General features: G+C 51.4%; 3 protein-coding genes across 3 annotated transcripts; 1 reads left to right on the top strand and 2 right to left on the bottom strand.

Annotated features, from left to right (window-relative positions):
• Positions 1 to 11,961: 11,961 nt before the first annotated feature.
• Positions 11,962 to 13,019, bottom strand: LOC136493350 (protein OXIDATIVE STRESS 3-like). Its single transcript, XM_066489427.1, has 2 exons — positions 12,568 to 13,019; positions 11,962 to 12,435 (listed from the first exon to the last, which is right to left on the bottom strand). The coding sequence occupies exons 1-2, from the start codon at positions 12,777 to 12,779 to the stop codon at positions 12,135 to 12,137; spliced, it is 513 nt and encodes a 170-aa protein (XP_066345524.1). The 5' UTR covers positions 12,780 to 13,019; the 3' UTR covers positions 11,962 to 12,134.
• A 5,335-nt stretch (positions 13,020 to 18,354) lies between these two features.
• On the top strand, positions 18,355 to 21,450 carry LOC136493349 (expansin-A10). Its single transcript, XM_066489426.1, has 3 exons — positions 18,355 to 18,632; positions 18,906 to 19,221; positions 20,845 to 21,450. Exons 1-3 carry the CDS (start codon positions 18,485 to 18,487, stop codon positions 21,152 to 21,154), a joined length of 774 nt encoding a protein of 257 aa, XP_066345523.1. The 5' UTR covers positions 18,355 to 18,484; the 3' UTR covers positions 21,155 to 21,450.
• A 762-nt stretch (positions 21,451 to 22,212) lies between these two features.
• Positions 22,213 to 22,788, bottom strand: LOC136493558 (histone H4). The gene has a single exon (XM_066489654.1). The coding sequence runs from the start codon at positions 22,716 to 22,718 to the stop codon at positions 22,407 to 22,409; it is 312 nt and encodes a 103-aa protein (XP_066345751.1). The 5' UTR covers positions 22,719 to 22,788; the 3' UTR covers positions 22,213 to 22,406.
• Between the last annotated feature and the right edge of the window lie 2,025 nt (positions 22,789 to 24,813).

The raw sequence follows: 24,813 nt of genomic DNA, 5'->3' as shown, positions 1-24,813 counted from the left end.
ACGCAGAGCTGGGGAGTGAAGCTTCCAGGGCAGCTGAGGCTTCTCGGGTCGAGGCCCAGCGCTTGAAGGAGGAGGCCGAGGCTTTCAGGGCCAAGGCCCTGCGCTGGAAGGAGAAAGCCGAGGCCTGTCAGGTCAAGACCCGACACTGGGAGCTGAAGGCCAAGGGTGAGTTCCGTGGGCTTCTTCTCCTAGTTTAGGTTGTTTTTTCCCTCGCTGAACCTTACTCTGTTCTCCATGATGCAGAGTCAGAGGCGGAGGTTACTCGGGCAGCCGAGGCTTCCAGCGCGGTGCAGACGGTGCTCAATAACGAGATCGGGGACCACATGGCGCTGAAACATGCTGCCCTTTCTGCCTGCGAGGCCTTGGAGGTTGAAGGGGTTCAGTCAGGCAGCTCCCTAGGGAGCCGTTTGATCGCGCTGAGCAACCAGATGCGCGAGCGGCTCCGAGGAGCGCTGCACACGGGTGTCAAGCACGCGATGGCCGTCATCTCTTCTCACTACGTCGGCGTCGACCTCCCGGCCATCAGTGATGGGTATGTCCTGCCTGATGATGACAAGGAGGCTGACGCGGCGATCACGAAGCTGATGGAGGCGGCGGAAGGCCCTGGCACGGCGCTGGCGATGCTCTTCGAAGAGGTGGTTCCTCCCCTACCATCTATCGGTGCTGAAGGCCCTGAGCCTTGATCTGGGCCCTGGGGGCTATGTAAAAATAGAGTAGGAGTTATTTTGGTATTGTAACGCTTGTGGCCATCGAGGCCTTTATTTTTGAAGTATTTGTGTTTCTTAGTTGTTTTTCTCATGTTTCCGAGCCTCTGCCCTCTGTTGCTCCTGATCAAATTTCGCTTTGCAAAACACCCCCTTGGGGCCTAAGCCGTCCCTTGGGCGAGAGGTAGTGAGGGAGTGCCGTAGCCCGGAGGCGTAGGCCGTCTCGCGACTCTACCGGCCTCTTACTTAGGAAGCAGACCTTGGTCCGAGGGGTTTTTACAACCGATTCGTCAGAGCATGCTAGAGTCTTGGCGTAGGAATTTTTGCGAAAAACGACTGAAGAATGGTGCGTGGGACCTAGGGGGAGTCCCCCATCTAGCCCCCGAGGGAGGCTTGGTTCTGCCGAGGCAGAGCCGAGCCTCCCTTGTCATGTTACTGTATTGCCGAGACATATGATGGGCTTGGGGGGTTTCTCGAGATATTAGACCAACTAAAGAACGCTTTTTAATTGTATTTCGAGAAACGACATATACAATGCTTGGAAATTTAGGGATAAAAGCGATGTAGCTGTTCTATGTTCCAAGCGTTGGTGAAGACATCGCCCTTCTCGTTGGCCAGCTTGTAGGTCCCGGGCTTCAGTACTTGGGCGATGATGTACGGTCCTTCCCATGGCGGGGTCAGCTTGTGGTGGCCCTTGTTGCTCTGTGCTAGCCACAACACCAGGTCACCCACCTTCAGGTCTCGGCTTCGGATGCGTCGGGCCTGATAATGCCGTAGGCTCTGCTGGTATTTGGCCGAGTGTAGTAGCGCGACGTCTCGGGCTTCCTCCAGTTGATCGAGGGCGTCCTCTCGGGTGGTGCGGTTACTTTGTTTGTTATAGGCTTGTAGCCTCGGGGAACCATATTCCAAGTCAGTGGGGAGGATGGCCTCAGCCCCATAGACCAAGAAGAAAGGCGAGAACCCCATGGCTTGGCTTGGAGTGTTCCTTAGGCTCCAGATGACCGATGGGAGTTCGGCGAGCCATTTCTTGCCAAACTTTTTCAACCGGTTGTGAATCCTTGGCTTGAGGCCTTGTAGGATCATGCCGTTGGCACGCTCTACTTGGCCGTTGGTCCTTGGGTGTCCTACGGCCGACTAGGCCACACGGATGTGGTGGTCATCACAAAATGTTAGGAACTTTTTGCCGGTGAACTGTGTCCCGTTGTCGGTGATGATGGTGTTGGGGACTCCAAATCTGTGGATAATGTCAGTGAAGAATAGTACTGCCTGTTCGGATTTGATTTGATTGATCGGACGAGCCTCGATCCATTTGGAGAACTTGTCGATTGATACCAGTAGATGGGTGTAGCCCCCGGGGGCCTTTTGCAGAGGCCCGACCATGTTGAGCCCCCACACGGCGAACGGCCACGTGATGGGGATGGTTTGTAGGGCCAGGGCTAGGAGATGTGTCTACCGAGCATAGTACTGGCATCCTTCGTAGGAGCGTACTAGCTTGGTAGCATCGGCGACCGCCGTCGGCCAGTAGAACCCTTGGCGGAAAGCGTTCCCCACGAGCGTCCGAGGCGCCACATGGTGCCCGCAAGCGCCTGCGTGCAAGTCCCAAAGCAGGGCTCGGCCCGTTTTGGCAGTGATACATCGTTGGAGGACACCTGAGGGACTTCGTCTGTACAATTCGTCATTGTAGAGGACGTAGGTCTTGGCTCGGCGCGCGAGCCATCGTGCTTCGGTCCTATCGTCCGGAAGCTCCCCCCGATCAAGCCAATCGAGGAACGGGATTCGCCAATCCGTGTCCTGATCAGTCTGCGGAGGCTCGGTGTTGACTTCCATGACCTCGGGCTCGGTCAAGGGGGTCTTGGCAGCAAAAGGGTCGTCGAGCTTTGTCGTGGGTCCCACAGGTGGGCCCTCCTCTGTCGTCGAGGTGTAGTCAATGGAAGGTTTGTGGAGGTCTCTGGCGAAGACGTTTAGGCAGACCGGGGCCCATGCCGAGGCCATCTTTGCCAGCTCGTCGGCGGCCTCGTTGTACTTCCGCGCGACGTGGTTTAGTTCGAGGCCGTTGAACTTGTCTTCTAGGCGACGTACTAATTTGCAGTAAGCTTCCATTTTGGGGTCGAGGCAATTTGACTCCTTCATCACCTGATCCACGACGAGTTGCGAGTCGCCTCGGGCGTCGAGACGCCGTGCCCCAAGTTCGATGGTGACTTGCAAGCCGTTGAGGAGGGCCTCGTACTCGGCCACATTGTTGGAGGCGGCAAAGTGGAGCCACACCATGTAGCGCATGTGTACTCCGAGGGGCGAGATAAAGAGCAGACCCGCGCCTGCCCCGGTCTTCATCAGGGACCCGTCGAAATACAGGGTCTAGCACTCCGTCTGAATTTAAGCAGGTGGTAGTTGGGTGTCTGTCCACTCAGCCGCGAAATCGGCCAAGACCTGAGACTTGATCGCTTTCCGAGGCGCGAAAGTCAAGGTTTCCCCCATCAACTCGACAGCCCACTTGGCTATCCTGCCCAAGGCCTCCCGGTTATGAACTATCTCCCCCAGGGGGAAAGATGATACCACAGTCACTGGGTGAGACTCGAAGTAGTGACGTAATTTGCGCCGGGCCAGGACCACGGCGTAGACCAGCTTCTGGATGTGGGGGTAGCGTGCTTTGGTCTCGGAGAGTACCTCGCTGATGAAATAAATAGGACGTTGGGTGGGTAGAGCATGCCCCTCTTCCTGCCTCTCTACCACTACGGCAGCGCTGACCACTTGGGTCATTGCGGTGACGTAGAGTAAGAGGGCCTCGTCCCTGGCTGGGGGTACCAGGATGGGAGGATTTGTGAGTAGCGTTTTGAGTCTGCCGAGGGCTTCTTCGGCCTCGGGGGTCCAAGAAAAATGCTCGGATTTTCTCACGAGTCGGTACAGAGGCAAACCTTTTTCACCGAGGCGCGAGATGAAGCGGCTCAGGGCCGCAAGGCATCCCATGACCCTCTGTACTCCCTTGAGGTCTCTGATTGCCCCCATGCTAGTTATGGCCGAGACCTTCTCTGGGTTGGCCTCAATGCCACGTTTCGAGACTATGAACCCCAAGAGCATGCCTCGGGGGACCCCGAACACACTTCTCGGGGTTGAGCTTGATGCCTTTCTCTCTAAGGCATTTGAAGGTTATCCTCAAGTCGTCGATGAGATCCTTGGCTTTTTTGGTCTTGACCACGATGTCATCTACGTAGGCCTCGACAGTCCACCCAATGTTGTCACCAAAGACCTGGGTCATGCACCGCAGGTACGTGGCACCTACATTTCTGAGGCTGAAAGGCATAGTCACGTAGCAGTACATGCCGAATGGTGTGATGAAAGAAGTTGCGAGCTGGTCTGACTCTTTCATCTTGATTTGGTGGTAACCAGAATACGCATCAAGGAAAGACAGGGTCTCGCACCCTGCAGTGGAATCAACGATTTGATCGATTCGGGGTAATGGAAAGGGGACCTTTGGACAGGCCTTGTTCAAACCGGTGTAGTCTACGCACATCCTCCATTTCCCATTTTTCTTCTTGACTGGCACGGGGTTGGCCAACCACTCTGGGTGGGACACTTCTTTGATGAATCCGGCCGCCAAGAGTTTCTGTATCTCCTCACCGATGGCCCTACGCTTTTCCTCGTCAAAGCGGCGCAGGCGTTGCCTCGCCGCTCTAGATCCGGCCCGGATGTCCAGGGCGTGCTCGGCGACCTCCTTCGGTATGCCCGGCATGTCCGAGGGACTCCATGCGAATATGTCAGCATTCGCACGGAGAAAGTCGATGAGCACGGCTTCCTATTTGATGTCGAGGGTGGCGCCGACCCTCAGCGCTCGGTCGTCGGGGCAGGCGGGGTCGACCGGGACGAGTTTGATGGCCTCCGCGGGCTCGAACGCCCCTGCGCGACTCTTGGAGTCAGGCACCTCGCCACTGAGTTGGTCGAGGTGGGCGATGAGGGTCTCGGCCTCCGCAAGAGCCTTGGCGTACTCAATGCACTCAACATCGCAGTCGTATGCATGCTCGTACGTGGACTCAATCGTGATGATACCGTTGGGGCCTAGCATCTTGAGCTTGAGGTAGGTATAGTTGGGGACTGCCATGAACTTGGCGTAGCACGGCCGCCCCAGGATGGCGTGGTAGGCTCCCCCGAACCCGACTACTTCAAAGGTAAGGACTTCTTTGCGGTAGTTGGAGGGAGTGCTGAAGCAGATGGGAAGGTTGATGCGCCCGAGGGGTCGTGTGCGCTTCCCTAGCACGATGCCGTGGAAGGGTGCGACGTCACCTCGGAGCCTCGACCGGTCGATCTCCAAGAGCTCTAGGGTGTTGACGTAGAGGATATTGAGGCCGCTGCCTCCGTCCATCAACACCTTGGAGAGTCGGGTGTTGCCGATGATTGGGTCGACGACCAGTGGGTATTGTCCAGGGTTTGGAACATGGTCAGGGTGGTCGTCTCGATCGAAGGTGATTGCCTCCTGAGACCAGTCGAGGTACTGGGGGGTGGCCACCTTGATTGAGAAGACCTCTCAGTGTTCCCTCTTGCACTGCCGCACCGTAAGGCACGCCGAGGGTCCACCGAAGATCATGAAGGCGTTGCGCACCTCGGGGAACCCGTCGTCCTTGTCCTCGTCCCGGTCACCGGCGCCCTTCTGCTTGGCGTCGTCGTCGGGGAGCCCAAGCCTGGCGTAGTAACGCCGCAGCATGGAGCAATCCTCGAGGGCGTGCTTGACCAGGCCTTGGTGGTAAGGGCAGGGTTTCTTAAGCATGTCGTCGAAAGGCCTAGGGCCTTTGGGGCCTCGGGGATTCTTGCGTTCTGCGGCCGCGACCAGATCGGCCTCCAGGACCTCCTGCTTCCCTAGGCGCCCCTTTTTCTTTCTCCTAGGGAGGTGGGAGGCTGAGGGCTCGGGGGCCTCGTCTCCCCGCTTACCCTTGGTGCCGCTGTTGGGGAAGATGGCTCCGATAGCCTCCTCACCCGATGCGAAGTTGGTAGCGATGTCGAGGAGCGCGGCAGCGGTGCGCGGCACGTTCCGACCTAACTCTCGAACCAAGTCTCGGCAAGTGGTACTGGAGAGGAAAGCCTGGACGATCTCTGAGTCACCGACGCTGGGCAACTCAGTGCACTGCTTGGAGAAGCACCGGATGAAGTCTCGAAGAGACTCGTCCGGCTTCTGGCGGCAGCTCTTAAGATCCCAGGAGTTCCCAGGGCGCACGTATGTGCCCTGAAAGTTCCCGACGAAGACCCTAACCAAGTCGCGCCAGTCGTGGATTTGTAAGGGAGGGAGGTGCTCGAGCCAGGCTCGCGCCGAGTCTGACAAGAGCAAGGGGAGGTTGCGGATGATGAGCAGGTCATCATCCGCGCCACCTAGCTGGCAGGCCAGGCGGTAATCGGCAAGCCAGAGTTCGGGGTTGGTCTCGCCGCTGTACTTCGCGAGATTGGCTGGTTGCCGAAATCGGGCAGGGAAAAAAGCAGCGCGGATGGCCCTGCTGAAGACCCAAGGGCCTGGTGGTTTAGGGGAAGGACTACGGTCCTCCCCGCTGTCATAGCGGCCGCCTCGGTGTGGGTGGTAGCCCCGAGCGGGCCCCTCGCTGTCGTGGCGTCGTCGCCTGCTGACCACCTCATGGTCTCCCTGCACCTCGCGTCGGTTGCCGAGGTGGTCCAGAAGCACGGGGGCCCGGTGGGCTATCGGTGCTCGAGCGGGCTCGGGATGAGCCGAGGCTTCCCTGTCTTGCTGAGGTGGTGCCGCGGGCAGGTTCGAGACGCCACCGTGCCGTCGGGAGGCGGAACTCTCGGCCTGTTGAACCGCGGCGGTCTCTAGGAGCTCTCGGAGCTCACCGTGGACCCGCCGCCCCTCCGTGGTAGAAGGCTCAGGCATCGCACGGACCAGTATTGCCACGGCCGCGACATTCTGGCTGGCGCGATTGAAGACTAGGGGTTGCTCGCTCCCTTCATCGTCGTGGATGCGATGATGTACATCGCGGGCCCTTCGTCGGGCTCCTCCGCCTTCGCCGCGACCTCGCTGCTCCTATTCGAGAGAGTCTCGAAGCTGCTGTAGAAGGAGTCGGTCATGTTCGACCTTGGCCTGGAGCTCACGGAGCTATTCCAGGTCTGGACGTTGAGGTCACGCAAGAGCAGGGTTCTCGTTCCGTGCTGCTGGTAGGACAATGCGCGGAGGTGTGGCGGCGCCTGTACCTGGGCGAAGCGGGGAACGGCTACCCGCCCCCTCGTCTTCCTCGCCTGCCCTCGGCATCCTGAGCCCGACGTGGAAACACTCGCGAGCGGGGTCGTAGGTGCCCTCGTTGTCGGAGTCGGAGTAGCCGAAGCAGTAGTTGCTTGCGGCCAGGAAACAGCGCACAGCCCTAGGGTCGTGGAGTCCAGAGAAATCCACTCCGGGCCACGCCTCGTCCTCCTCTAAGGAGTCGGCGTGGGTGCCCAGGTCGAGAGTGAAGCACTGGCGGCGTTCTAAGGGATCCTTGTGAGCGGCGGCGTAAGCGTAAGCATAAGAGGTGGCGGCATTTCTCAACCCAAAGGGGTATGAGGATGGTGCCGTCGCCGGACTTTGCTTCGCCGGAATTGGCTCTTCAGGGAGTGGTGGAGCGGAGCTTGATGTCGGGGCGTCGTCGGGTGCCACCGGCGTTTTTCCCTTGTCCAGGCTTAGGCTAGACAGGTCCCCAACCAGGGACCTTGCGCCAACAGCTGGTTGTGGGATACTGTCGGAGAGCGGCGAGTCACCCTAGGTTCACGTGGCCTTGGGGTGATCCTGCTCGCGTCGTGCCTGGCGAGCGCGGCGAGAGCGGCCGCCCGGGCGCCGCCTGTGCCTGGGCTGCTGGTGCGCGGCGTCGTCGTCGACAGGTGGGGTTCGGGGTGTGAGAAGTACCATGTCGTACTCGTGCCCTAGAGACATGAACTCTAGGCTCCCAAACCAGACCACCGTGCCGAGACACAGCGGTCGTACGGGGTCTGCCATCCGGAACTTGTTGGGATGACGAAACTGACACGTAGAGGTCCCCTACCTGGTGCGCCAACTGTCGGTGTTTCGGACCGGGGGTCTTCTACCAACTAGTGAGTTTGAACTGTGTGCTCCTAATCCCGGATGGTGATGCAAAGAGACACAAGGTTTATACTGGTTTAGGCAATCGATGCCCTACGTCCAGTCTGAGAGATCGATCTTGTATTCCTTGCATCAAAGTGCTAGTAGTAGGGGGTTACAAGCACAGTGAGAGAGGGAGCTAATCCTAGGTCTCGGCGAGGTGTCGTATGGGCTGCTTGAGACGTTGCTCTCAGGCGGCTGGGATGTGTATGTGTGTGAGCTACCAGGTGTTCTCCTCCCCCTCTTCTAAATGGCCCAAGTCCTCTCCTTTTATAGTTGAAGGGAGGACAAGGACAGTACATGTGTTAACTATGCGGCGTTGTGCCAACAGGGGCGGCATGTCCGAGCCCTGTGGCCTGTTCCTATGGCGGCGTGGTCATCGGAGTGGTCCGTCCTTGGAGCACTGGGGCGGCGTGCTAGTCCCATCCGATCCTGTGCGTCGTGGGAGCCCCGGGACTGCCTCGGAGTGGGTGCGGCGGTGGACGTGCAAGCCGCTGTGGGCGGACTGTGCGCGAGGCCGAGGCTTGGTCGGTGCCGAGGCTGCACTGTAGTGGGGGGTCTCGGCGGGCATGAACCCCAAGATAGCCAAGACCTTGGTGCACAGTGCCGAGGCCCTGAGTGGGTGGCTGATCTGGTGCGTCGGCTTGGAGGCGGTGATGACCCGGGCCAAGTTGTCCGTGCGATGTTGTTTTCGAGGCGGGGATCGTGGGACACAGTGTAGTGTGGGCGCTGATCGTGGGCACAGCGTCAGAACACAGTGTCCGGTAATCCCCACCGTGCCCTGTCCCAGCCGGTATGGCGCTGATCGTGGGCACAGCGTCAGAACACAGTGGCCGGTAATCCCCGCCGTGCCCTGTCCCAGCCGGTATGGCACTGATGCGACCTCAGGTCCCGTCGGCCATTCTGTGGCGTCGAGCCATCGTCCGGCTGAGATTGCGGGAGTGGTTGAAGTATTAATGAGACATGACGCGCTGTCGGGAGGGTCGACCGAGGCGGGGGGCGACGGGCCGCGGATGAACCAGCCTCGAGCGACACGGAGAATGAGGCCTCGCGCGAGACGGAGAATGCACCCCCTGCCGAGGCCTTCCGTGGAGAGCCTCGCGCGATGTGGAGAGCGTGTTCCCTGCCGAGGCCTTCCGTGGAGAGCCTCGCGCGAGGCGGAGATTGCGTCAGGATGCCGAGACCTCCTGCGCGAGGCTCGAGGCGAGGCGGAGGGCCTGGTGGGCTCGGTCGTGGCGGGTGAGGGGCCCACGGCTTACCTTCTAGCTTTGTTTTTCGATGGGACTTAAGCGATCCCTTTGATGTTCGCTCGGGGTACCCCGTTCTAAGGTACCCGACACATAGCCACTTTGGGCAAATGTAACTTTGTATCTATAATGAAAAAAATCATAATACTTTGGTACTGCTCCTATATAAGTGTCGATACTCTATAAAACATTCACATGTTTTATCTCATGAATGTCATATCTACTACTCTGCTAGCTCCTCTTCCTGCTGCTACTTGCCAGCAGATTTCACTACCAAGAATAAGAAGCATCGCTTCTCTGTTCTCTCTGTCTAGCGATGATGAATGTTTTGATGAAACTGGAGGGGCCAAAGCCCCTACAGGGATTTATTGAAAACCAAACTTACAAGTTACAAGTTTACTAAATTACAAAAACAACAACAACACTTCAAGAGACCCAAAAAGAGAGGAAGAAAATACAAGTACAAAAGAGGACTATAACATATTCTGGATCCATAGGTCAAAGAGAGCTGAGTGTTTAGCCTTTGCCCTCAGAGTGAGCAACTTCTTCTCTTTTCTGAAGGTCTCTTTCACAGAATGCAACTTGGTTTGAATGTTGCTGAAAATTAGATCATTCCTCGCATTCTAAATGGCCCAAGACAACAGGATTGCCACCATCATAAAGAACTTTGGGTGGGACCGATTTCTGATAGCTTGCAAAGCTTCTGGAAAAGGTATGTCTTCTTCAAGAGTTATATGGACCAAATTCCAACAATTTTGGCGAAAGAGAAGGTGATGTGTAACACGTCTGTTGGCTAGGGCTGGTTTGGGGGTGCGGCTATGGTGGAGGGGGCTGGCTGTGGGCGGCTATGGAGGATGAGGGTGGCGGCTAGGGTTTGGTGGAGGTGCGGCAGGAAGAGAGAGAGAGGCGCTTGGGGAAGAGGAGAGGGGAGAGGGATAGGAAAACCCTTAGGCTATATTTCTTTCTGATTTCCAATGAGTACGCGTGCCAGACAGTTATACACATATTTGAAGACATAGTGAAGGATTTGAGGACAGTTCAAGTCAAGAAGAATGCTTGTGAGTGACTTATGTGCATCTTTGTCCTCTTGCCTTAAAGCTTGATCAACCAAAGAGTGAATGCTAGCTACTCTTAGAGTTTGCCAGCTCCTAGACGGCCTGGTGGAGGACTAGGTGACCTTATCAGGTGAGTTGCTTGTTGGAAGGATCCTTAGTTTGAGACCCGCCAATCTGAAGTGGAGAATGAGTACTCCACTTGAGCCTCTCTGACTCAAGAGACCGGGTGCTCCAGTATGGACTAGAGGGTAATGGGAACTACTTAATGCCATCGGGAAAATCTGATTATCGCTTGTCCGCCTCTTTATTTGACGAGTTTTACTTCCATTGCTTATCTTTTTTTATGTGCTTAAGACATTGTGTGAGTCTTTTGCTAGACTCGATTTTGTCTTACTGATGCACTAGCTAGGTTTCTTTCTTGCAAATTCCCAATAAGGACTCTTTGCTAGTGTGTTCTAACTGGACACAACTTAGTGCGGTGGCCCTAGAGATCTTCTTTAGCTTGCTCTAGTAGTTGTTCTAGGGCTAGTTCGTGCCTAGGGGTGTAGTAGCTTTAATAGGCTGAGGTTTGTTGTTTAAATTTTTTAGAGACGCAATTTAAACCCTCCTCTTAAAGTCATCTAATCCTTATAGTTAGGAATTACATACACATTTAATAATATAATGTGCTAAAGAAATTTGATGACTAAAATTGCTTCCACACGGCCAGCAGACAACTTATCCTTGTTTATGGTGTTACTCATATTTTTCCCAAACTTGCAGACTACAACACGTGCTCACACTTTCTTTTTCCATCTACAATTTGGTTCTATATAATTTAATGTTGCTCAGAAAATGGAGTGTTTTTTTGTGCGATTGAAGATGGAGGTTGTTGTGGAGTTCCTAAAGGACTTCTAAGAGTGTTTGGCCTACGTGTTCCTCAATTGATTAGTAGCGATCTGTGCATAATGGACTTCCACTGATTAGTAAATGAGACATTTATGTTTTATTATTTCTAGAAGACTTTAAGTAACTTTGTAATACTCTGAATTTATTTATTTTATGATATTAATATTGGTATTCTTATGGTGTACACGTCTTTGTTCTTAAAACTGTAACATGACGCGGCAGTGGCGGTTGCGCTTAACGGTCTACATGGTATCGCCAATCCTTGGAAGCAACGGTCTCTCCCTCTAAGATCTAAGGGCACATGGTAATTATATGTATGTGGTATTTCTTTAGTTGTGGGTTTTGCAATTATATTGTAATTGGTATGGCATTTCTTTAGTTGTGGTCTTTGTGTTTTCCTACTTAAGAGATCTTCAAGAGTATTTTTATATCATTTCTAATTGATAGGAATGAGATTTTAGTAAAAGAAAATACCCTCCAACAACTTTTTTAATTAGATCTCTAAATCTTTTATTCCGGATTTCTCGCTCGACAAAGATAGAAAACGTGGCTAGATCTCTAGAGTCCACACGAGATATACAGAAACTGTTGGACGGTAGAAAGATATTAAAAACGATTTTATTCAAATGACTCATGATGAATTAGAGTGTGGGTTTAAGATAGAGTCTCTAGGATCTAGGAGATGCTCTGAACCACGTAAATGTTTAGCTTTTTTTGCCCTTCCTTCCAAAAGTTCAAGCAAAGGTCTTCTGGCCCTTGTTGGGGAGGAAAATGGGCTAAGCTCACTGCTCACCTTTTGTATACTTGTCAATAGTTAGTGCACCGTCACTAAAACTATCAGCAGCACATTGATCAGGCGTGTTCTGATTGTAACATCTACAGGCTCCAACGAAATGCAGAGATGTGGAAAGGACAAATTGGAGATCACACGAACGGAGCTATGGAAAGGACAAACCAATTTGATGCAAGCCGGATCAAATCCAGAAAAAAAACACCTTTGTAACATGTTAGCTCTCTTGCAAAATATTTACAGATGCAAGGTATCCACAATTCCACACGCGCCTAGTCCCCAAATCTCTTTTGGCCATTTCATTTTCAAGTTCCACGCAAACCAACAACCGTATTATGTGGCAGTGATTTTACTGGTAGGCCTGCGAATCCCCTATGCAAATAACAGGGGGTTCCCGGCCGCCGCTGGTCTCGCCGTTACAAGCGGCCGCGCTCGCACCAGTCTTCTCGGCGCCGAGCGGAGCGCCGGCGGCGTCGTCAGCCGCGCCCTGGACGCTTGCTTCTTGCCGGCCGCGGAGGGAGGGCCGCGGTGCGCATCCTTGAGGCCGACGCCGCAGCTCCGCGACGTCTTGAGGCGCTTCGCCGGCGGCTTGGGCAGGTCCTCGAGGCCGCCCACCGCCGCCAGCGACGCGAACGACTGCGACTTGCCGTCGAAGAACTTGGACAGGCCCCTCCTGCACACCGCAAACAAAGCAGCGCGGCGTTGTCAGATCACAGCAGCACACCCGCCAAGACCAAATCTTTGTAAGCCGGAAGCGACGCGGCAGCAATGCCTGGCCGGCCGGCGCGCGGCCACGACTACGTACTTGATCGGGAGGTGCGTTATGAGGGAGGCCATCTCGAAGTGGCAGGTGGACCCGGACGAGCTGGCGTCGTCGGCGAGGTCGACCCCGTCGGAGGACGACGACGTGGAACGCGCCGCGGAGGACTCGGACGGGCAGCCGATGTCCTCCTCCTGCTCCTCGAATCTGCTGATCACCTCCTCCTTGCCGCGCGCGAACAGGACGTAGGCCTCCATTCCCCAACTCCACCAAAGCAGATCACGCGAAAGAACGAACGAACGAACGAGCGAGCGGTGGAACGATGAGGTGGTACGATACGATGCTCTAAGCTGACGACTGTTGCGGGGCTGCACGACACGACGAAGACGAAGACGAAGAAGGCATGGGGAGGGAATGGAGGAAGGAAGCCAGAGCTATAAAGGTAGCGGTGGCGGAGGGCGGAGGGCGGAGGGCGGAGGCAGGCGGATAAGAATGACAACGAGTAGCGGGGGATGCGCATGCGCGCGGGAGAAGATAAACGAGCCGTCAGTCAGCTCGCGGGACCAACAAAAAAGGGGTGCAGGTGGGTTATTATCTACAGCAGCCCGTCTCGTTCTCATCCGTTCCGTTCTACGGCGAGCGACCCTGCCTGTCGTCCTCCCTTTTCTTTTCGTGTCGGAGGAGTGGGAGTGGGTTAACGGGGGGCTGCGTCCTGGGAAGGAAGAGGAGGACGGAGAGGATAAGGCCTCCACCTGTTTGCTTGCACGGTTTCGCGAGGAGATGCGCGGCTCTGCTGCTGCTGCTGTGCCCGCACGGGTTGGTTTCCTCCTCGGTCCTCCTCACTCTGGGCCCTGGCGTGTCGACCAGCCCCGGCTCGTCCAGTGGTGCCGGGGTGGGTCGCCTCTGCACTCCTGCACGCTGCAGCAACTGGCCTTGGCAATCTTTTGCCGTCAGATCTCTTGCTTGCTAAAAAAAATAAAAAAAAACGTTCGTGTCAGCTGCGAATGCTCGGATTGTCACGCTGTCTTTTTTGTTATTTTATTTAAAACGTTGTACCATATGGAGACGAAAAGGCTTGCATGTAACGTGATAACGTCGGTCTTCTTTTGTATGAAAGGGATCAGAGCATCAAATCGTTCAAAAGATTTGAGGGTGATCTTTCGAAACAAAAAAAAATGTTTAAGGGTTGCTTGTGAGTTATCATCAGTGTCCCAGGGAGACAGTGGCGGATATAGGATAGGAACAAAGAGAGACTAAATAATAAATATTTAGGATTAAAGCTAAAGATTAATAGTAATTTAAAACTAAGTACCTATGATTTAATAAAGAAATCAGACTCACTGGCGGTCTGTAGCCCCGGCAGCCCGCTTCGGATCCGCGCCACACACGGATGGTCGGTCGGCCGAGGAACGAGCCCCCGCCGTGCGCGCCAGATCAGCGCGGCATCAAGGCGCCAGCGGCAGGCTAAAAATACGGCCTGGCCTGCGGGGAGCCATGAGTAATCGCAACGAGGAGCAGATGCGTGGCTCCCCGTGGCTCAGAGCTGCCCGCTTGTCCACGTCAAGCGGCAGGCTGCTGATGTGGCTCCAAACGTGACTCATGGACACCTAACCGCACGTCGTTTTCGCCTTCACCGCAGGATCGCGAGCGGGCGTCAAATGCCACTATAATGGTGCGCTTTGTACTAATTCTGGTTCAAGTACGACGGTTGAAGCGGCATTTATTAGTCAGACTTGGCTCGGGATATAAAAAATAGAGAATTTGGAAAATATAGGAAAAGCGTTTTCTCGTTGGGTCGGGCCCATGCTTGTCGGTTGTATGGGCTAACATTCCTATATTAACGGCCATGGCTCGCAACGACGGAGCAGGCTAGCGGGGCTCTATCAGGGAAGCCCACGAAATGTTACCCAACGTTCGTTCCCGCCTAGTAGGCTTCAAGCCCACCTGAAAACTAAGCTGGGTTTGCCGTTGCGCGGTGCGGCCCGCCTGATTACGCGTACTGTGTGCTGACTGACTCCAAATCTTATGGAAGATTTTTTCTGTTGTTGTCTTTCACTTTTTCAGCAAATCAAAAGTTGCCACGTAACATGTCACACAAGACAAACAAAACAACGAAAATACACCAGATATACGTCACATGACAGCTTCTGGAAGATTTTGATGCTTGTTATCTCACTTTCAGAAATCAAAATGTGCCACGTCAAGAAATAAAAAAAAAATGACAACACAGCTACAGCACACATATCCAACGAATAGAAAGAGCTCAGAAATTACAGCACATATTAATTCACAGAAATTACAGCAACACATCTCGCGGCACCTGAGATGGCAGCGACGGCGGCGTAGAACACGGAGGAGAACGATGAACACCAAAGGAAGAGCAAGACCAAACATCAAAGCAACACCAACATCAGAAGAAGAAAATGACCAATGCATCAGAGGTAACCCAATCAACCCCCAAGGACCTTCATCTCAGAAAAAAATCTCCATAAATTTGCACCTGCCTTTTGCTACGAATTACTAAAAGAAACACACCAAAAACAGGAATGTAGTTGTGCTGCTGCTGCAAGGGTACCAAAACTACTACAGCCAGTCCAGCAGCTGCAGCCTAGACAGCTGTAAAAAATCATAGCCGAGCAGAGCAAATTGCTATTGATAAGAGTAGGTCTATAGTCCTTAGTGTGGCTAGAGCAAACTACAAGAACATGCTCATTAGTTGTGTGTGCCATATGCATCCATTTCTCTTTCGCTTCTGCTTAACGGCCGCTGTGGCTGCAGTAGTTATCGCTATAGTAGATGTCAGTTCATGGGCTGCAGCTCCAGCCACACACCATGTTCGCTTGATCGTATCAACCATGATAAGAAGGTAAATCAAAATCCTAGCTCAGCCCTATATCAACCAAAAAAAACATCCCAATTTACATGCCATACAACTAGAAGAAGACTGGAACGTAGTCTGCATAACGATCCAATCAATCTATGCAAACATGCACCTCCTTGTGTTATCTGCAAGTCTGCAAAAAGGTAATTTGGGAACTAGTAGCAGCAAAGAGAATTTTGATTTACTTGTATCCTCATCTACTATTTCACTTCAAGCATCTTCTATCCAAACCAACATACAGCCAGAACAGTTCACCTAAAACTCTCTGCCTTCTCCAAAGACCTGAACCAATGAAGCCTGCATTCCAAAATAATTTGTAGGCTTCTCTTATCAAGCATCAGCACAAAGAGATACCGCTTGTTTCTAATCTGAAACGTGGGACAAATAGCTGCAGTAAATTATAGGCATTTGGAAGTAAGAAGCAGCAGTACAGAGCACAGTGATTTCAGACTAGCGCAAATAGCCTCGGACAACACCGCCGCGGACACAGTTGACAACGCGGCGGGCCGCCGCCGCCGCTGCAGACAACGCCGCGGCCAACGAAACTAGCGGACAACGCCTCCCAGAACAACGAATTAGATGGGCCCACGAAAGAGAAAACAGTGAGTCTGTACAAGTAGAAAAGCACGAATCTTAACATTCATCTAGACCATACAAAAGTGGGGAAAAAACGCACAAAAAATATGCTGGCAGATATTTAGAAATTCCGAAAACAAACGGGCTGGTCCCGGCCTGAGGAGCCCTCCGACGCACGGGCACGGCTCGCTCTCGCTCCTTCTCCACTGTATCGTTCGTTTCGCTTTGGCTGCTGCCATGCCATGACAACGCTCTGCCGGCATAGTGCACGCCGGCCGAGCCGGTGAATGCCAGATCGCGGCGGAGCATGCACGTACGTACGCGTCGCCGGCAGGCACGGGCGCACCGCCGGGCACGTCTCGATCCGTGGAGCTCAGCTCACCACCTCCTGCATTTGCTTGCTGATCTCTCCCCGCGCGCGCCGCTCGATTCACGCTGGTGCCTCTCTAGGGCCATGAGTGGCGTAGGACACGTGATGATGAGATCACGGCGCAGGTTTGCTTCGTTCCATGACTGTTCCTTGCTCCTTCATGTCCAACTGTTCCATGACTGATCGACATGCCGTAGCCACCGCGCGCCTGTACGACGCCCGACGCCAACACATGCACATGTAACACCGAGCTAGTCCTCGCGCGCGGTGGCTAAACATGGGATCAAAATCCCAGTCCACTCTGTCATTCGACGCCCCCATATCCACATGCAGAAATATATACGGGGAGCGAGCGAGCGGGCACGTTGACCGATCTACAGGCGCATCTTGTCCACGATACGTCGATAATACCACGACCCATTGCTGCTCGCCTACAGAAGCGGATCTTGCTGCCGCGCCACCGCCATGGCCGTAGTGGACCGCAGCAGGCGACTCGGATCCGTCGATCGAGATCGAAGTGGCTCGCGCCGGGCGGCTCCATCTCCATGAAATTTAGCAGCACCATCCAATGGCCGCGTGCCTGGGCCTAATCAGGGCCTGGATGCGCGTGTCACGGAGAATCCCCAGGGTCGCAAGGGGACAGAAACGAGAGGGCTCACACCACCTCACATGCGTACGAGTGCCGTGGCGCCCGTCCGTGGAAGTCCAACCTCTGTGTGTGTCCCCGCCATTATCGATCGGTGGTCCAGCCAGAAGCTACCTGAAAGAAGGCAGGCGGCAGGCCCGTGGAATCAAAATGTTCCCGGTGGGTCGCTGGGACAGGGAAGCGCTAGCGCACCCTTGTTCCAGTTCCGGGCCTTCCTTCCCCGGTGAGCGCCTGGTTGATACGTACCTCCTCTGGTTCCTACCAGTACCGGTGAGCATTGGGGAAGCTGAAGGTTGTGTGATTTGTCTCGTGTGGAACAAGATCCTCTGCCGTAATTTCACCGTGACTTGCCACCGACGTACGGAGTACAAACACTAGGGGAAAAAAACACGCTAGGCATGAGGTCCACCTGTCATTTACAGCGTCACACTCCCACGCCGTGCAGTCAAGCAAGCGTGTTCGCTTCTCTTCTAATCCGTACTTTTCAGCTTGTTTTTTCCAGTCGAAACGATATTTTTCTCTCACAACAAATCAACCAGAATAGTGTTTCTGCTCGTTTTTTCAGCGAAACGAACGGGGCCTATTTGTCTAGTAGCTATATAATTTCCATTGACATAAACTTAAGACTTTCCTGGCCCTATTCATTTGTCTTATGAGCCGTACTTTTTCAGCGAATGAACGGTATTTTTCTCTCACAATCTCTTGGCCTGATATTAGATGATGATATTAAGAGCAAATAAATTCGACAACTGTAGTACGCTCCGTAAAGCTGTAATAAGTTCATGACTTGTATTGTGTCCAATCTACGATGCTACTTACCTCTGTACTTTATGCTCAAATGCGAATGCCACTGTCTTAAGGACATACGTTCAAAAAGCAAAAAGCAAATATAAAAAATAAAAATTGAAACGGAGTTGCGCCGCACAGCAAAGTTGACAACAAAAGGTGAATAAATGAATAAAAGGATACAAACAAATGCTGGTGTTATGAAATCTTTTGAATTTTACTTGTACATAGCATCAACCATCTGAAATTAAGAACTCGACAAGAGCTAATCTGTGGAACTCAACAAGAGCACTTGTAGTACATCTACACGTGTCTACGGACAATTGATGTTTCACTCCCATCAAAAAGCATAGTACAATCTAGGTTTATTAGTTAAACACCATTGCTGCATTGCATTCTTCCCTCCCATCCAGCCTTTTGATTCCTTTCTACGTCAACTCCTTTCCACTCACTATTCTCAGTCTATTATTATCCACAGAAAACAAACATGCAAAGGCCACTTCAAAAAAAAACACTCCACACTTAAAATACCCTTTAAAAACATCTATAAAAAGCTGGAAGGACCCAGAAACCTGCAAAAGTACCCAAGCTGAAAGCACCACACTTGCAGAGTTCCTCCTCAGTTCACCCCACTCCCCAGCTTCCTCCTCAGTCCACACTTGCAGAGTACCATACCGGCACCGGCAGCGAGCAGTCGGGAGCCATGGCTCCGCCGCTCCTGCTCTTCCTCCTCCTCCTCCCGGCCCTCGCCGCCGGACACCAGCACCCGTCCTCCTACGGCTCCTCCGCGCTCTCCGAGTGGCGCCCCGCCAAGGCATCCTACTACGCCGCCGACCCCGAAGACGCCATCGGTACGCTTCCAGACTTGCCTGCCTCATTCATTGTTCATCCCATCAACCGCAATTCTGCCAGCCGACCTTGGGCATCTTTAATTCGTCGTATCAATGTTGCAAGCACGCATAATGATTTCTCTTTTAAGGGTGCCCCTGTAACGAAATTTTCCACCGAACCGCACGTTCGGTTACCGGAATTGTGCGTCCGTACGGTTCTTGATTGATTCCGGCCGCATGGTGCTACCCGTAGAAGCTTTGTTCCTAACTCTTGCTCTGCTATGCGGCGTGCAGGTGGGGCGTGCGGGTTCGGGGATCTGGGGAAGCACGGGTACGGGATGGCGACGGTGGGGCTGAGCACGGCGCTGTTCGAGCGCGGCGCGGCGTGCGGCGGCTGCTATGAGGTCAAGTGCGTCGAGGATCTCAAGTACTGCCTCCCCGGCACCTCCATCGTCGTCACGGCCACCAACTTCTGCGCCCCAAACTACGGCCTTCCCGCTGACGCCGGCGGCCACTGCAACCCGCCCAACCACCATTTCCTCCTCCCCATCCAGTCGTTTGAGAAGATTGCGCTCTGGAAGGCCGGCATCATGCCCATCCAGTACCGCCGGTACGTGCCACTGCTTCTTTTGCTGCTGCTAGATCTGAGATCCCCCACCCCCACCCCCACCCCCCGTAATCCACTTTTGTGTGAAATTGTGAAAGCGCTTGCTGACCTAGAATTGTGTTGGTTAGCGCAATGTGGAACCCAAGAAAAGCTGAATTGCAAGTGTCCGTTGGTGAAGAAAGTGTAGAGGAGGAGGAAGTGGACCCTCTTTGTGTTGTCAACTTGTGTGAGCGTTTCAACCAGATACTAGTTTCATCAGTAGTCACGACTCTTTGGGTTTTGGCTATCAACAAAATTACATGGTCCCTCAAAACAAAAAAAAATTGCATGGTAGTGTGCATGAGAATTAGAGATCTATTTAATTGCTCTACTTCTGATTCAGGGCTGTAAAATTTTTGGGTTGGGTTAAAATAGAGCTGACTTATATGTCACCGGTGATAACATTTGTGGTAAATGGTGGTTGCCATCCTAAACACTTCTTCATTTTTTCATGCTATGTTTCTTGACCAGCTGAGTGGTCATTAGAACCCAGAATCAGTAGGATGAATTGCACCAACACACCGAATTCAAAAACGTAAAAAAAAATGCTCATAGCTGAGCTAGTCTATGGATTTTGCCAAATCTAAATCAAAACTTCAGAGTTCTGATAATTCCGGGCAGCATTATGTGTTATTTTCCATTGGTTGCCTCTGAGGAGTGGCATAACTATCATGGTAGCCAGAAAGAAATGTGTCCAGAACATCTGCACCTTTGCACAGGCATTTAACAACGCACAGTTCATTTACTTCCTGGGGAACATGGCTACATGAGATGTCCTTTAGTGCTAAGTAATTCCAAAGCCACAATGTAAATTATACTGTTATGTTACTTGTAGTTGATCTTAACCTTGCTTTCTGTGTTTTCTGGTAACATTTTATGATGATTGGTACTTGGTACGTCTGTTTCAGTAATTCAGTCCAACAAACACAATCTATCTAAAATATGACTGTTCGTATTAGACAACTTCAGGTAGTGACTAATCTGACATTTCCAGTGCCAGAGCCAAACAGATTACAAATGTACTTGCATGCATTCATAAATTAGTCAAGTACTAATCTGACATTTTCAGTGCCATTGGAAAGATAATTTTATATTGTTTCAAAAAAAATGAATTTACTTATATGTGCTGTCCAATACCTGTACAAATATTCTACTAATGTCCAATCATCATTATGTGAATATAAGTTGACACTCTGCAGTGTAAGGTACATGTTGCTATAATTTCCTACACGGCTGGTTGATAAAATGTGCTTCTATCTAATTTATTTCCTGATTGATCAATATTTCAGAGGACAATAGGCCTGAGGATATTTGGCTGAAATCATCCACACTGTCGTGTCTTTAGTCTTTACGCTGTTTCAGACTTTTATTCCCAGAACTTGTTACATACTAGCTCATTTATCACTATCAGTGTTTCGGTGTTTCCATACGAATATACACTTATAGACAACTGTTCTTTTACCCAGAAACATATGTTACTATACGATACAGCTAACCAGAGCTGTATAATAACATGTTAAAAACAAAGCAATAGCGACCGATGTCAGACTGAGCTTACATTGACCATGTTTCCTTGCTTGTTTGCAGTGTTAAGTGCCTCCGTGAAGGTGGTGTCAGATTCTCTGTCAATGGTCGACACTTCTTCTTTACAGTCCTAATCAGCAATGTTGGTGGCGCGGGTGATGTTACATCTGTGAAGATCAAAGGAACAGAGTTAGGATGGCTCTCAATGGGCCGCAATTGGGGCCAGGTGTGGCACATCAACTGTGACATGAGGGGACAACCTCTGTCGTTTGAGCTCAGCTCAAGCGATGGCAAGACGCTAACCAGTTTCAACGTCGTGCCCAAGGATTGGGAGTATGGCAAGACATACACGGGGAAGCAGTTTCTTCTGTAGAGAATGAGTGCCACAAGATCAGCTTACAGTTTCTCATTTTTGTTCTGATCCTACGAGTTGGGATATGGTGTATATTCCTCTGCAGAACAAGCAATATCATTATTAGGAGAAAATTACTTAGTGCAAGGCCTCAGATAGTTACTCTGGCTCATAAATGCTTTTTCATGTACCCCTCATAGTTGTTCTAAAGAGGCTTGATGTATCATTCAAAATAGAAGGATGTCTCCGTAGTATTACAATATTTTACCTGGCAAGCAATGATAAAGTGTCTCTGCATTTCTGTGCTTGCAACAAGGGCAGCAACTGCAACTCTTGTTTCTCTGTTTCTTTTTGTTTATTTAGCAGTCAGGCAGTCACAATGTCAGCTTATGCCAAACTCTGACGCTGGTCTGCAGTTGCAGAATGTAGTAGAAATACATGAAGATGAAACATATTACCAAATCCAGGCACTCATTTTATTCAGGAGTTAACGACCTTGCAGATGGAATCATGAAGAGAGAAGTATTAGTGTATTACTACTTGAGAGCAGAACATTGTGTTGCGGTGATATGTTCAATTCAAAAGTCTGAAATGATCAAGGGGAAAATACGTGACAACTGGCCCAAACTGAAAATCCGAGCCTCTAACAAGCAGAAATCTGAAAAAAATGATCCATTCTTCCATTATGAGTTCTCAGTTTGCCGCCGACCACCATACTCATTTTTTTTCAGATTGACTTCATGGTTCCATTACAGGGATGCACCCATTATCAATTAACTGAGAATGTAAAGTTAAAAACAAAAGCCTGAAACAGGCAAATTGTAAAGCAAAGAAGCAAATGGCCCAAAGCCCCAAACTGAAGCTGAGCCTGAGACAGTGAGACCACAAGCAGAGATTTGAAGCAAACATTCAATCATCAACAAACGCAAGCAAAGAGATCCAACCAATGACGCTGAACCCTTGCAGCTTTCTCAACAGAATAAAAATGGCAATTCAACACATAATAGAATAATAGAAGCATGTGCAGAACTGCATCCATCTCAGTGGAAGAATCTTGACCCAGAACAAAACGCAACAACTAGAAACACGAACCGACGGTTTTCCATTGATAATGGCACCTAGATATTACAGCAAACACACAAAGCGTAGATAGAACACAACAACCACAAAACAACACCGATACGGAGAGCACAGACTACACTAGACTAGGCACACAACACGACCACAGCCGCCACCGCCCACCGCATAGAGTTCGCCACCGGAAGGAACCGACCTAGCCGCCAAAGCCGTAGAGGGTGCGGCCTTGGCGCTTGAGCGCGTAGACGACGTCCATGGCTGTGACGGTCTTGCGGCGGGCGTGCTCGGTGTAGGTGACGGCGTCGCGGATGACGTTCTCGAGGAAGATCTTGAGCACGCCGCGGGTCTCCTCGTAGATGAGCCCGGAGATGCGCTTGACGCCGCCCCTCCTCGCCAGCCTCCGGATCGCCGGCTTCGTGATGCCCTGGATGTTGTCGCGCAGCACCTTGCGGTGGCGCTTGGCGCCGCCCTTGCCCAGCCCCTTGCCGCCCTTGCCGCGCCCCGACATCGCCGAAACGGAGAGCTTCGCTGCGGGAACTTGGAGTGCGGATCAGGAGGAAGCGAGGGAGAGGATTTGTGTGAGTGGTAGCGGATTTGGGGTGGGAGGGGTATTTATCGGTGGGGTTTGGGAGGGAACGCGAAAGTTTTGAGGAGTGCGGAGCGGGAGGTGGGTGGTTTCGGGTCGATCCGTGGGACTGTGAGGCTGGCGCGTTGGATCGGAAACGGAGGGGAGGGATGCGGCAGGGGGTGTTGGCACGGATCGGTGACGTGGCGGAGAGCGCGGGCCGCGGGGACATGTTGGGAGGTTGGGGATCGCACAAGAGAGCGGAGGATTTTGAGCTGGTTCTACTGCAATTTGGGCTGGACTGGACCAAATGAATGTAAGCAAGACAAGCTCGTGGACCGACAGAACTGGGCCAGCCGACTGGAGGAGTAGAATTCGGCGAAGTGGGCAACATGTCCGGTGCATTGCTAGAGACAAAACGGTTCCTAAATTATATCGAAAATCGATTTTTTTTCAGTTTATTTGATTCGGTTCCGGATATGACCAAACAAATATGAGTTTATTGAGAAAGCATAAAGGAATCACAAAATTATCATGAACTTAGGGTTGGCTGACTACTAAACGCTTTGGGCTTTGCTACGGTACTCCCGTTAGAGCAAAACAACTCCAAAATACTCTATATCCTTTTTAATTGCTACGGCTACTAGAAGGCCATCAGGGCAAGAGATAATTTTAGACATGCTATGTTAGCCATTTGTGTTGTGAAATGCTATTTTAGGTATTTTTTGAAGAATCATGGCTCCAACAGTCATTCTATCATGTTTTCCAATATAACAAGTCATCCATCCCGCACTTCTCACTGGGTAAAAATAGCATGCCGTGAAGGCTCGCCATCTGCCTAGTGGTGTTCAAGCAAATGGTGGGAGTACAGGAAATGGGGAAGCGAACCAATCTCAGCTTGACATGTCAGCTTTATAAAATAGATAATGAGAAATTTAGAAAGACTCTTGCATTACTCTACTCTTTTGGAGGATGTTCTATTTTAGAGAATGGCTAAATCATGGATTTTAGGCTCTTATTTTACACAATCTCTTGGAGTTGCTCTTATGTTTCTTAACTAGGCACGATCACGTTACAACAAAAAAAAGTTACAATACAATCACACTATCAATTGAATCAGCTTTATTTTCTTCATGCTGAAAAATGAAACAAGTTTCTATTTCCCATTCATTCATCACGTTCCAATAAATAAAAAATATTACAAAATCTTGTTGGGTCACATTTTATGTTTTTATTAGTTACAAAAATAATGTTACACTAGTGTCATTTTACGTTAGGTACGGAAGTTAAATTACTTATACTAGTTAGATCATAGAAAAGATTGTCACATATACAATGTCACATAAATGCCTTTGTTCAAAGTTGTTGACCTGAACTAGGGTGGATCTAGCGGTGGGACGGAGGGGGGAGGGGGCTCAAGCCCCCCTATCATCGCTAATCCCATGGAGCCCCTAGGGCCCCTCTAAGATTTTTTTGCACTACAAGAAACTTTGTAAGATGATGTCTCACCCGTGATTGGCTGAAGATTTGGAGGGCAAGAGGACTTGTTGGTGATCGGTGGGAAGTCTCTTGATGTATGGGTGTTAGTGAAATGCTACAATCCATAAATATACTGTTATTTTTTATGACATGTACTGTGTATGCATGTATAATCGTTTGGATTGGCTATGCCACGCTATAATAATAGTAGGGATTTTGGTGTTTAAATGGGCTTGGCTATTGATGACCTGGCTGTGTGATATAACATGCAAGTGGGTTTGCCCACTACCCGAGTTACAAAATTGATTTATAAAAAAATGCAGTATGTGATATAACATGCAAATGAGCTGCCAATAAGGAAAAACAACCACACCATCATCCTTGTTGGCATCCATGTAACCATCCTCGTTGGCATCCATGTAAGCATCGATGATGATATGGTTATTCAATCCATGACGGTTATTTTTTTTGTCATGAACACTGGGTTTGGGTTGGGCTAAGTGGGCTTCGGGCTGATCTACGATGATCTTAAATAGTCATGGATTGCATTAATCCATGA

The sequence above is a fragment of the Miscanthus floridulus genome, chromosome 11, assembly GCF_019320115.1.
Source record: "Miscanthus floridulus cultivar M001 chromosome 11, ASM1932011v1, whole genome shotgun sequence".
NCBI classification, from domain to species: Eukaryota; Viridiplantae; Streptophyta; class Magnoliopsida; order Poales; family Poaceae; genus Miscanthus; species Miscanthus floridulus.
Note: the sequence above shows the minus strand (reverse complement) of the source record. Positions and strands in the feature narration are given on the sequence as shown.